Here is a 12,333-nt window from a genome sequence, read left to right as displayed (position 1 = left end):
GAGCTTTCTATCGCATGGCGGAGATGGTAGTGCACGAGAGAGTATAGAGAGTTGGAGAGAAGGAAACAGGGATAAACAATATATAAGCAACAAAGCGCTGCCTATATATCAAGCAATATCAAATGACCTGCAAGGCGGTTGCCAACTCCGTGACGCAGCCGACAAGGGAAGCTTTTAGTCGGAACAATGGCTTTTCCGAGTAGAACTATTTATCCGGAATGGGAGAGATGCGGCTTCCAATGAACAGTATTGTGATATATAGAATATCATGTCAATTGAGGGAAGAAACACAGATTCAATGAGTTTTCATGTAAATTAAATTGTCCATTATTATGCAATTACACTCGGAACAGTCCCTATAAACGATTACAATTGGTATCTAGTACTTTCGAATCAAAGTCCATCCTGGCGCCACGCTGATAGATGCAATAGACAATAAAAGAGCCAAACAGGCATTTACTCCTCCTCACTGACCTCGCTCTCATCATCACTGGGAACGTATTGCCGGGTCGTGGGTTGAGTGTAATGGTGGCTCCGAGCTTCCTCTTCGCGAGCACTTTGTTCAAAAGCGGCTTCCATCTCCGCCGCCAAGGCATCATCATCTTCCACTTCGTCTTCTTGGATGGCAGTGTCTGTATGTGCTGACGATGTCGGTGGCGCTGTATTACCGACTGGGGAGGGTAAACTAAACTCCCCAACGTCTTCATCCCCATCGTCGTCGGCTGGGGTGTTATTGGACGAAAAGTAAGCCCGGTTCACGACGAATGGGCGTGAAGGAGGTGGAGAACCCATATCAATAATGAGGTCCCCATCAACAATGATGTTCGAGCTGGGAGACTGCCCTGTCTGTTGCGATCCCGTGCCTGCGTCGGACGGCGTGGAGCGAGAGTCCTCATGCTCAGGCGGATCGGGATAGCTAACAGGCTCGCTTGGTTTCGCGGGCGGGTGTGCTTTGACTGGTGCTTTTGCGGGTGGTTTCTTCTGTCGCAGCGGATTTGCTTGTGTTGTGGGTCGAGGTACAGGTCTAGGAGCGGGTCTGGCAGCCGGCATCAATGGTGTGTTGGCCCTGCTGGTAGCAAGTTCGGGGGTGCTGTGGCCTGAGATTGGCTTGTCATCCTCTCGGCGATTCTTCGGAAGGAAATGTCGGAAGTCGTAAGGATTGCTATCGTCGGCCGGGCCCTCATCCTCGCTAGCGCTTCCTCCGTGCCGGTCTTCTCCCGAGGCTGGTTCATCCTCTTCCTTTATCTGTAGTTGTTCGTATTGCTCGCGGACCTGTTTTTCCGTCTTTCCTGGAGCCGACCGTAGATTAAAGTTTAAGGTTGTCGAGACCGGCTCCAGAACAAAGACTTTCCGCTCCGGGTCGAAGATCAGAACCAGGCTTCGCTCACCCGACGGGTCCTCGCTGCCTTTGTATGAATAGTTCAATGTTTGATCAGCATTTGGGGCCTTGTCGGTAACGGCGAGGTCATAGAGGTCGGAGGATCGGGAGGGTGTGATGATCGAACGCTGTTGTGAGGTGGCGGACTTGGATTTGTGGTTGTAGTTGACGTTGATCAGTCGGCTCGTGTTTGGGTTTCGAGCAAGCCTTTCCCCCAGCACGATGGGGTATTCGGCCTGCTTTGTCGGGTCGATCATCGCAGACAATGTGGGAGTAGCCATACTTGCACTGTGAAGAGACCCCAAAATTAAGGTGCGTACATGTGAAAGGAAGGGAAAAGAAGGAAGTCCCCCAAAGTCGGGGAAAGGTAAGTGGAGAAAAGCGGAATTAGGAAACGACTTTCTCCAGGGCTCCCCACTAGGCTGATAGATGTCTTACATGCTTACATTCTTACATTCTTGTGTCTCTCCAGATTCTGAGATTGGATTTCAATTGATTCCTTGATCGTGGATTTGATGTTTCATGGTGAATGTGCTTATACTCGCGACTTCTGTACTACATTTTACGCAGGCGTCGGCTCCGACTTCGGCTCAGACATATACACATAAAGCAAGGTAGTTCCATTAGACGATAAGTACTAGTCAAGGCATCAACAAAAAAGCGGCTTGGAATACAATGCAGTAAATCAGGGCAGGAGAGGTATCCAAGAAACAAAGAACGCGAGACATCAGAGAAAAAGCATGGGATATCAGTCAGCTCGTACGGTCACTATGCCACCCAGAATGGCTGGAATCAAGCATATTCCAATGTCAGATATTTGAGATTTCCGTGTTTACTTGAGCTTCTCCTTGAGCTTGCCGAAGAAGCTGCTCATGCGGTGCTTCTTCTTCTTCTCGCCAATGGTAGAAGCACCTTCACTGTGGGACTGTTTGCGAGACTGCTCTGCGGGCTTTGCAGTCGATGTAGCAGGAGTCGATGTAGCAGGTGCCTGAGAAGACTCAACGCCGGTCGTCACAGTGGGAGCTGCGGGTTCAGCTTTGGGAGTCGAGACTTCAGCGGTAGAAGTAGTCTCAGGGCCAGTGGTGACAGTTGGCCCACTGGACTCGGTCTTCGGCGCCGAAGTTGGGGCAGCGGGGTCAGCGGCAGCAAAAGTGCGGCCCGGGGGAGGAGTTGAAAGTGGCGACACATCTGCCGAGTCTACCCCACCGGCAGTGAGATGAGGTGCAACAGCTTGGGTGGCTGCAGTGACGGTAGGCGCGGGAGCACCTGCGGACTCTTCGACCTGGACTTTCTTGTGAAGTTCCGCCTCGATAGCCTTCTTCTCGTCGACTGCTTCCTGGTTCGCGGCAGCCTCCGGGTCCTTGTGGGCCTCGGCCATCGAGTCCTTCACCACCTGTGGGACCTCATCGACGGGCTTGTCGCCGTTGGTCTCCTTGCCCTTTGGCTCGAGCGGCACGGCAGCGGCCAGTGCTGCTGTAGTTGAGTTGGGGCCAGCGGACTGGATATTGTATCCTGGATCGGCCAAGGTTGCCTGCTCCACCGGAGCTCCGGTATAAGTGGGTTCGCTCTCACTGACTGCGGCGTGTTGCGCGGGTCCACCGATCGGAAGACTGGATTCGGGGATCATGTTGTTTGTGATTGGAGGGAGCGTATATGGGGCAGAGCCAGGATTGGCGTCGGTGTTGTGGAGCCCGTCAATAGGGAGTGTTTGGCCCTTTTCATATGACTCTTTGTCCAAAGTCACAGTAGAGTCAACGGTGTTGTTGTGGAGGGTGCTGTGATGAGGAACTTTGTCACCCGGGTTCAGGCTGACGGGGTTGCCATAGCCCTCCGAAGCTGGGATGGGATCCACGGACAAGGTCTGTTCGGAGTCCAGTCCCGGAGTCTCTGGGAAGGTCCCAGGCAAATGTCCATTAGGCTCCTTGGGAACATTAGCAGCGAGAGCCGCGGTTGTAGAATCAGGGGTCACGCCGGACATAGTGGGGGCGAAATCGGAATGGATCTCTTCTGGTAGAAGTACGTTGTTGATGTTGTTATGTCCGTCCTCTTCTTCGCGTACGTTGGGATCTGTAGTCCAAATACCGTCGACGACAAACTTTGTTTCAGTCAGCACGAAGGAATGAATCTTGGTAACCTGGGGAATCCGGGCAGCGCCTTTATATAAATGAGCACAGATGGCAGATGACGTCAGTGGGAAATGGCCTGTTGCCTAAGGCTCACCGCCATCCAATCTACAGGGGGGAAAAAATAGGAAGGGAAGGTGCGAGGGAAAGAGAGAACCAAAAAAAAAAAAAGTGTTGTATGGCCATACCTTATACTGGACTTTCTGTACTGGTGAAATCGTCACTTCCTTGGTGAAGATATCGCCCACCCGGTCCAGTTTCACCGTCTTACCCCAATCATCGAAAGTGCCGGTAACGAACACCTCGCTCGCATTGTGAGGCCTGCAAGTAACCGTCTCAGCATTGTACCACGAGAATGATCCCAACATTGGAAGCTTGACTCACCACTTGAATGTAAAGGTTCCCATGATTGATTTCGCAAAAATTGGGAAAAGACGAGGTTGGGAAAGGGAAAAGGGGAAAAAAAAAGGAATCCTAAATCTCAGTGGGGGGTTGACACACAGATCAGTACCTGACCCTGGAGAGGGACTAAGCGGCTATATAATTCTGATTTTTGAGAATAGATAGGATGTGCAGATATCTCTCAGGGGGCTGGGCGAACTCGGGTCTATGCGCTTCTAGACTGGCCTTGGGAATCTAACGCCACGGAGCTTAGGGTTCTATAGCCATGTACGGAGTACAGACCTATGGGTTGATAGTCTCTTAGGCAAACGTTTCCTAAATAAACATGCTGAGTGAGGATCTGCATGTATTTCGCCGAATAAGGTGACATGCGAAAACGGCCGAGTCCATGACATACTGGAATTGGTTTCAACCCAAAGATATCCAAACTTCCCGCCACTTGAGTGGCGAATCTTGTAGTTCTAGAAGACCCTTGGAAGACGGTTAAGTCCATTCTCTAATGAGTGACGTCGATACTGTCCATAGTCCATAGTCCACTGAAAATTGATCGACGAAGCTTAGACCAACTCATGTTTCTACCCCTCAATTTTCCTTCTTCTCCTTCCATCTCGTCAAATTGTCTAGCTTTTGCATCTTTACAGGTAATGTTCTTTCGTTCACTTCTTTCACTGTTTTTTTTCATTTTCAGGAAAGAAAAAAAGAGAGGTCATGCAGTTCTCTACAATTAGACTCCAACCAATAATCCCCCCCTGCCCCTCCGCTTCTTTACTCTACTACTCTTCCAATCCTTCACCTTTCCTCTACCTCCTCTACATTCTTCCTTCCATCCACTCAAGAGTGATTCCTTTCTGATCTTTACAGATATCTCACCTCTGTTTCGCATCTATCCCACTCAGCTTCAACGCCGGACGTTGCGGCCTCTCTGGCCCTCAACCCCACCCCCCAAAACGCCCTCATGGCACAAAACTCTGCTCCGGGCTTGACCCCGGCTATCAACACCAGAGCTGGCGATAAATCTGCTAGCACCCAAAAAATTCCCGACGACGAGTTCGAGGTGACGTCACCAACCGACCTGACTTTTCGGCAGTCTAACTTGGGTGCTTCGCCCCCGGGCACCGCTTTATTTGGAGGTACTGCATTCGCTGACGGAGGAGCACAAACGGGAAGATCACTGTTCAGCCGGAGTCCTTTCCAGGAGACCGTGGAAGAGGAGAGCGAACAAGAGGGGGAGCTGGCCCCTCTCCCGGTACCATCCGCACAGCAAGGATTCCCCAGCAATTATGCGCTAGGCCGTCGGACATCGGTTTCGGCGGAATCTTTAAATCCCACCGAGGCTGGCTCGGAGAGCTGGTCACCCCCTAACCACCCAAAGACCGAAGAGCAGGTCTCCCGACTCAAGAGCGCCGTCAGTAACAACTTCCTCTTCTCCCATCTCGACGACGATCAATTCTTGACCGTTCTCAATGCACTCGTGGAGAAACCTATCCCTGCGAAGGATATCAAGGTCATCTCCCAAGGCGACGCGGGAGATTACTTTTACATTGTGGAGAAAGGAAACTTTGACGTTTATATCCACCCCTCCGGCGCCGTACAGCCTGGCCCTGATGGCTTGGGCAACAAGGTCGCCACCACTGGACCTGGCGGATCTTTCGGTGAGCTGGCTTTGATGTACAATGCCCCGCGTGCTGCGACAGTAATCTCCACCGAGCCAAAGAGCACCTTGTGGGCCCTTGACCGCATCACCTTCCGCCGCATTCTAATGGACTCGGCATTCCAACGCCGTCGCATGTACGAGGCTTTCCTGGAGGAAGTCCCGCTGCTTTCTTCACTGAAGTCATACGAGCGCTCGAAGATCGCCGATGCATTGGACACCATCAAGTACCCGGCCAATTCCACTATCATCCACGAAGGCGATCCTGGAGATGCTTTCTATCTTTTGGAGTCGGGCGAAGCCGAGGCTACCAAGAACGGTGTCTCCGGGCCGGTCAAGAGATATCGTCGAGGTGATTACTTCGGTGAGCTTGCCTTGCTGGACGACAAGCCACGCCAGGCGAGTATCACCACCAAGACTGATGTGAAGGTGGCGCGGTTGGGCCGGGACGGATTCAAGCGGCTTCTCGGTCCTGTGGAGGGCATGATGAGAGGAGCCGAGTATGAGTTGGACGGGGAAAAGTCTCCCGTTTCCAAACCAATGTGATATGATACAATGAAATTGAATCTGGGGGTTTTTGAGCCTGGAAATTAGACTCTTCATTGGCGAGATCCAGCTCTCCTGTCATCTGTCACTTTGTTGAGTTCCAAAACTCAACTGCTACCCATTCCAATACCTGACGATCTAACTCTTTTTTTTTTTCATGTTCATTATTTGTCTCCCATCTTTCCCAGCAAACTTTCCACTCTTTACGACTATCTGACTTGTATCTACAACTATCTCTTTACGTGTGCGATCTGTGATCTATGACGGGGACCTACTGTCGTCCTTGTTCATATTGTCCTTTTGCTGTGTTATTCACTCGGACACTCGAATACTTAGGTATCCAGCAGAATGATTAGAACTTGTGTTTGATTTTCAAACTGCAATTCCAATTCCCCTATGCATGCCTATATACCAAAACTCCCAGTCGCGTAGGAACCCGCCTACTACGATCATGCTATGCTCCCCCAAAAACTACACCACCCCCCAAATGAAAATCACTAATATATCACGTATCACCTCGGGACAACCAAATCACTCCTCAAAACCCACTTCTCCCCACCAGTAACTTCCACCCCCTCATGTAGCATACAATGATCTCCGTGTCGATGCAACAGCGCCATCCCAACCTCCGGCGCAACAGCTATCGGCCCCGGATTACGGTTCGCACGCGTCGGCTCAGGATAGAATACTGTTTCACCACCTGTACACGACGTCAGGTATACCAGAAGTGTCCAAGTCGTGCGTGCAGGTGTTGCTTTTGATCGCGAGTTCGGTGGGGGAAGGGTAATGTTATTGGCATCGTCGTCTGCGATTACATTAGATGACTTGTCTTGGTTTGTACAACAGTATAAGTCTTCTGGTCCAAGACAAGAGGTTCCTACAATGTTGTCCGAAGAACTGTCCTGCCGAGTATCGATAAATACGAATATTAGGATTCAACCCCAATGGATCCCCGCCCCAGAGTTGACGTGCGCGTTCAGCGAGCGCCGGCGAGATTGTATCGTCTTCTGTGCTCTCATCGTACTCGTCTTCTTCGAAGCGCGTCGTGATCAGCTCTTTCAGCGCTGTCGTGCTCCATAGCATTTCTGCGAATCGCGCATCGTCGATCTGGAATCGGTCGTTGACGCGTAAGGCCTCGTCTTTCTTGGGGGTTCCCGGTGTTGTTGTTAGTGGTAGGGAGGCGAGGAATGAGGTGTAGGTTTTGCACAGGGTGCTTGGGAGGAAATTGCGGATGAGGTAGATTTGGTCGGGGAGGAGGGGGGTCAGGGTTAGATCGGCGGCGGGGAGGAGGGGACGGAGGGGTGGCCAGTTTGGGGTTGTGGTTGTGGTTTTGGGTTGGGGTTTTGGATCGGGTTTCTTGGATTTGGCCATTTTGGGGTTTGTGGCGAGTGGTGGGTATGTTGATGAAGGTGAAGGTAAGGGGATGGTGGAGGTGAAAGTGATGGTGGAGGTAGAGATGGAGACAGAGGGTCTACCTCCAGGGCTACCTACGTAGAGGGTGGCTTTTTTTTATCGCGATAAGATTCTATACCCATAGATATACAAAGTACAAAGTACAGAACTCATTGGTTTCTATATATACTCTTCCCCAGAATATGTATACATCGTACACCCCTTGCATATGATACTGGATAGGAATCATTTGCCAAAAGTACCTACTGTCATGGCTTCCCCTCAAGAGCCAAGTGAATATCCAATATCAAAGGGGTTGACTCCACCTAGACAATAGACCGAGGTAATGTGAAGTTATAAAAGTGAAAAAGAGGCCAATTGCAAAGAAGTATAGCCCACTGTCGCATCCAAGATATAGATCTAGGCTCTTTGGATCAACAAAATCGGTGAGGAACCGGTCCGTACAGGTGGATCAGGTCGGAGAGAATATGGATTTGGGCGGGGCGGGAAAGAAAATTTGTCCCGAAAGAGGATCGTCGGTGCTTTTTTCTTTCCAACGTCTCTCTAACTGTAAACAATTCCAGATGTCTGTTGCGGAAGTCAAGTCCAATCGCAATACGAAGTACTGAGAACTAAAAACAAAAAAAGAAACCTCCCAAAAACATGCCTCAGCGGTGACTACGGTGATCTGCAGCGACCAACTTGGCCACGCTCACCGCCCGGGCCCAAGTTGAGAACTTCCCTTCTGGTTGGAACTTCATTCCTCTCCCTTCCTCAGCACCAGCCTGTCATGTCGTCGCAGACCATGACTGCGCCAGCCGTGGGCCATCGACCGCCTGACCCAGGCTCCGATAGCCCGCTGTACGACTATGGCTGCTCACCAAACACCACATCCCCTTCCAATCCTCGAGACGACTCCGCAATCCGCGACATGCAGAATAATTCTGCCCCGTCAACTCCCAACGGGATGCCCGCCCCAGACGTCGCAATCAAAACCGAATGCTCGGACAACAACGAATACCCAACTGCGCAACACCAACAAGATACAAATACGCAAAACGCCGCAAGTGCGCTCCTAGCGCAGCTACTTGGTAATCAAACCGCGGCTAACACTACCCCGACTACAATACAACCTGCACAACAGGATGAGGACCAGGATGTTCACATGGATATCAAGATGGACGACTCAATCTCACAGTCATTCGACATGTCTGCCCAAAACCCCACGCCCATCGACCCGAGCTTACACCAAGACACCGCCTCGATATCTCGCGAGATTCAGGACTTACTGAATGGGAAAGCTTTAGGTGACGAGCTCATGGGATCAAATTCTGCACACCACGACATGAGTCATGCAGGATTCAATTCGTCCGATGTTATGCATACCTTGTCCGACCCCATGAACCCGAAATTGAATAACGACCAGCCCTCGCTCCTCCCGCCGTTGGATTTTTCCGCCGCCCCAAAAAATGCGTTTGAAGCTCTTCAGCAAAATGAGCTGCTCACAGCCGCCTTCCTTTCCCAAAATGCCGACCTGTCAGCCTTGGGATATCAAGATATGGCGGCTTCAATTGCTGGCTCTGAACCTAAGATCCAAGCATTTGCCAAGTTGGAGTTTGACGATGGGCATTTCTACGTCAATACATATTCATTTATCCTCGGGCGAGACGTGCGTGCCGCCCGTGCCGCCCATCACCGAGAGTTTCAGTACCGGCAGGCCGTGCGCAGCACTCGGGCGAAGAGTTCAAGTGGAGGAAACACATCTCACACCCCCAACCGCATGAAGCGGGAGGAGAGTGCTGCCATGATGGGCAGTGTTGTCAGTGATCGGGGAGGTATCATGGGCTTTGATCCGGATATACCCCCGCATCTTCCAAACAATATGAACATGAGCCGACGGTCATCAAAATCCTCCTTTGACGATGCCGTTGTGCCATTGCATGCAAATCCGGCTCAACTACAATCCACAACCGACTACAATGCGCTCGCTATGCAATCTTTGCAAGATGGAAACGGAGACGCAAAGCCCGTTGATGCGCTGGCTTTGCTTCCATCTCCCGATTCCTGTCCCACCATCCCAATTCATCCCCCAACGACTGTTGACGGCAGTGCCGCAGGCCATCGAGGGATTTCTCGAAGGCATGTTCGAATTTCATACAATTTTGATCGTAATTTGTTTGAAATGGAAGTGATGGGACGTAATGGAGCGTTCATTGGAGCTGATTGGCTATCACCGGGGCAGGTTCGCCCGTTACACAGCGGCGACTACATCCAAATTGGAGGTGTGCGCATCCGGTTCTTGCTACCAGACGTTCCCATTGGTGAAACTGGAGCAGACCGCATGGAAGAAAAGATGGCAGAAAAGCGTGAAGAGGAAGAAGAGAAAGATGCCCGTGCTTCGATCGAGATGGATGATGATGTCGATGAATCTGAGAGACTTGGAAGTGACAGCGGCGAGAGTAGGGAACCTTCGAAGAAGATTATCCTCAAGACAAAGGATCCCAAATCGTCTCAAACAATGGATTCTATCGAGCCTGGAGATAATGATTCCCAGCCGGCCCGCCGCCGGGGACCAGGACGTCCTCCCAAGGATGGAATCATGTCCAAGCGCGAGCGAGCTGAGCTTGCTCGAGAGCAGAAAAATGCCGCCAAACGCGAGGCGAATGGAGGTATCACACCACCTCCGCCTAAGGTGCCCAAGGCCGGGAAGACAGTTGCCAAAGAGTCTGTCGTTCCTGAGTCACCAAAACCATCTGAGAAGCGAAAATACACCAAGAGGAAGAAGCCGGATGGGACCCCAATGGATTCTCCCCTTCCCTCAACAGAAGGTGGCCAAATGTCTGCAGAGCCGCCGCAGGAATATGTCAAACCCCCGCCGGTTAAAAAGCGCAAACCATCACGGTCACCGTCTCCAAACTATCCTCCGGAGTCTGCTTACAATGCCGAGGATCTGGCCAAGCCCCCGTACAACTACGCCGTCCTCATCTTTGATGCTTTGACGGAAGCCGGCACGCCAATGACATTGAAGCAGATTTACCGTGCGCTGAAATTGAAGTATCCGTACTTCCGCTTCAAGTGTGAGACTGAGGGCTGGACATCCAGTGTCCGGCACAACCTGAACGGCAACGGTCATTTATTCATGCACGCAGAGCGAGATGGTAAGGGTTGGTCATGGCAACTTATCCCTGGCGCGTCGGTCGAAAAAGAGAAGAAACGACGCCCTTCGCCGCCGCCACAGGTATCCCACCCACCTACGCCTGCTCCCCAGCAGTACATGCCCATGTCCCACTCCTATGCACCACCACCTCAGGGCCCACCCCCGGTGCCAAATCCGCCACAGCATTTCCAATTCCCTTCCATACCGCCTGCTCCTTTCCCGGCATCTGTTAATGTGGGAGGGCAACCACCACATTCCAGTCCTTACCCACCTCCATCAAAGATCCCTGCGCCTACACCCACTGTTCCTCCTCCTGCTCCCCCTGTCAAAGCTCCTGCTCCTGCTCCGCCCCCATCTCAGGTTGCGACACCGGCACCGGCACCTCCGGCAGCGCCTAAACCTGCTCCTGTCTCTGCTCCTGTCCCATCGCCGGCGCCAACACCTACTCCGGTTCCTATACCCTCATCTGCACCCGCACCTACACAGGCACCCGCCCCAGTACAGACGGCACCGCCACCGGCCTCGGCACCAGCACCGACACCAGCGTCAGTACCGGCACCATCCATCAATCCAGCTGCATCCTTCCCCATCCCCAGTCAGCTCCGCAACAATCTCCCAGCTGCATTCGCGGCCACCATCCCTTCAACCTACACATCGCCCTATGCATCCGCCCCTGCCCCGCAACCCAGCCAGCAGCAACAATTGCAGACCCCACGACCTCCTCATGGTCCACCTCAACATCATTCGCCTTACCCACAACAAAAGCCGCCATCGTCTCAACCTCCTCACAACAACCCGCAGCCTCGGGCCTACCCCCACCTGGTGGAACACAGTTCCAGCATCAGCACCAGCACCAGCATCAGCAGCATCAGCCGCCGGTCCAACCCCAGTCGCAGCCACTGTCGCATCCTCCTCAGCAGCAACATCAGCTATCTCATCACCAGCACCAGCCGCACCAGCCGCCGCCGCCGCAGCAGCACCAGCACCAGCACCAGCAGCATCAACACCAGCAGCACCAGCAGCATCCGCACCAGCATCATCCGCCTCCAGGCCTCCCGGCCCACTCTCATCACCAACAGCAACACCCTGTTCAGCAAAACTCTGTAACCGGGCCGCAAGAGTCATCCTCGTTCATTGATCGAGCAAACAAGGCAATCGATGACTTTGAAGCTGTTCTCATGGAAGATTACGAGGACAAGAACTACATCCGGGAAGTTCTGCGGAGTGCGCGCGCACGTGTATTGGGCAATGCGACGGAAAGCTCCTTCCCAGGCGGTGAGCCCAAAGACGAAGCTGTCATCATGGACGTGCTACGAAATTTGGTCGGAAGTCTGAAGGACGAGTGAATGGCCTCCTGGTTACACATATTGGTGGAGGGAATGGTTTCCTCCCTGACGACTTATCGAGTATACGAGTCTTATGGTTTTGCTTTTTTTTTCTTTTCTTTCTTTTACCAGTTCAATTTATCTGTGTCAAAATTTTTTGTTTTGCGACATGTCTAGATTCTTTGAATCTTAATGATATCCCTCTGTTTTTGCGACAGGCGTCTGCTTGCGCCTTGTCTATTTTTTTGTGTCGCACTTCGATATTGTCACTGTTCTCTTTTAGACTCATTATAGCCCACTGTTTTGGAGTGGTGCAGAGGAATCTCTTTCGGAGAATCCCAACTTGCTCGTTTGTTTGT

At 52.0% G+C, this 12,333-nt stretch overlaps 5 protein-coding genes across 5 annotated transcripts; 2 read left to right on the top strand and 3 right to left on the bottom strand.

Moving 5' to 3' along the window:
* Positions 1-456: 456 nt before the first annotated feature.
* N7500_008080 (ELL-associated factor) lies at positions 457-1,659 on the bottom strand (the record flags this gene model as incomplete). Its single annotated transcript, XM_056679224.1, has 1 exon — positions 457-1,659. The coding sequence occupies one exon, from the start codon at positions 1,657-1,659 to the stop codon at positions 457-459; it is 1,203 nt and encodes a 400-aa protein (XP_056529596.1).
* Positions 1,660-2,210: 551 nt separating this feature from the next.
* On the bottom strand, positions 2,211-3,908 carry N7500_008079 (carbohydrate-binding module family 48 protein; the record flags this gene model as incomplete). Its single annotated transcript, XM_056679223.1, has 3 exons — positions 2,211-3,473; positions 3,690-3,822; positions 3,886-3,908. 3 exons carry the CDS (start codon positions 3,906-3,908, stop codon positions 2,211-2,213), a joined length of 1,419 nt encoding a protein of 472 aa, XP_056529595.1.
* Positions 3,909-4,858: 950 nt separating this feature from the next.
* On the top strand, positions 4,859-6,100 carry N7500_008078 (cyclic nucleotide-binding domain-containing protein; the record flags this gene model as incomplete). Its single annotated transcript, XM_056679222.1, has 1 exon — positions 4,859-6,100. One exon carries the CDS (start codon positions 4,859-4,861, stop codon positions 6,098-6,100), a length of 1,242 nt encoding a protein of 413 aa, XP_056529594.1.
* A 512-nt stretch (positions 6,101-6,612) lies between these two features.
* Positions 6,613-7,471, bottom strand: N7500_008077 (uncharacterized protein; the record flags this gene model as incomplete). Its single annotated transcript, XM_056679221.1, has 2 exons — positions 6,613-6,905; positions 6,982-7,471. The coding sequence occupies 2 exons, from the start codon at positions 7,469-7,471 to the stop codon at positions 6,613-6,615; spliced, it is 783 nt and encodes a 260-aa protein (XP_056529593.1).
* Positions 7,472-8,282: 811 nt separating this feature from the next.
* Positions 8,283-11,995, top strand: N7500_008076 (forkhead domain protein; the record flags this gene model as incomplete). Its single annotated transcript, XM_056679220.1, has 2 exons — positions 8,283-11,009; positions 11,744-11,995. 2 exons carry the CDS (start codon positions 8,283-8,285, stop codon positions 11,993-11,995), a joined length of 2,979 nt encoding a protein of 992 aa, XP_056529592.1.
* Positions 11,996-12,333: the final 338 nt, after the last annotated feature.

The sequence above is a fragment of the Penicillium coprophilum genome (assembly GCF_028826855.1).
Source record: "Penicillium coprophilum strain IBT 35676 chromosome Unknown utg000005l_segment0_segment0, whole genome shotgun sequence".
NCBI classification, from domain to species: Eukaryota; Fungi; Ascomycota; class Eurotiomycetes; order Eurotiales; family Aspergillaceae; genus Penicillium; species Penicillium coprophilum.
This window is presented reverse-complemented; position numbering and strand designations above follow the sequence as displayed.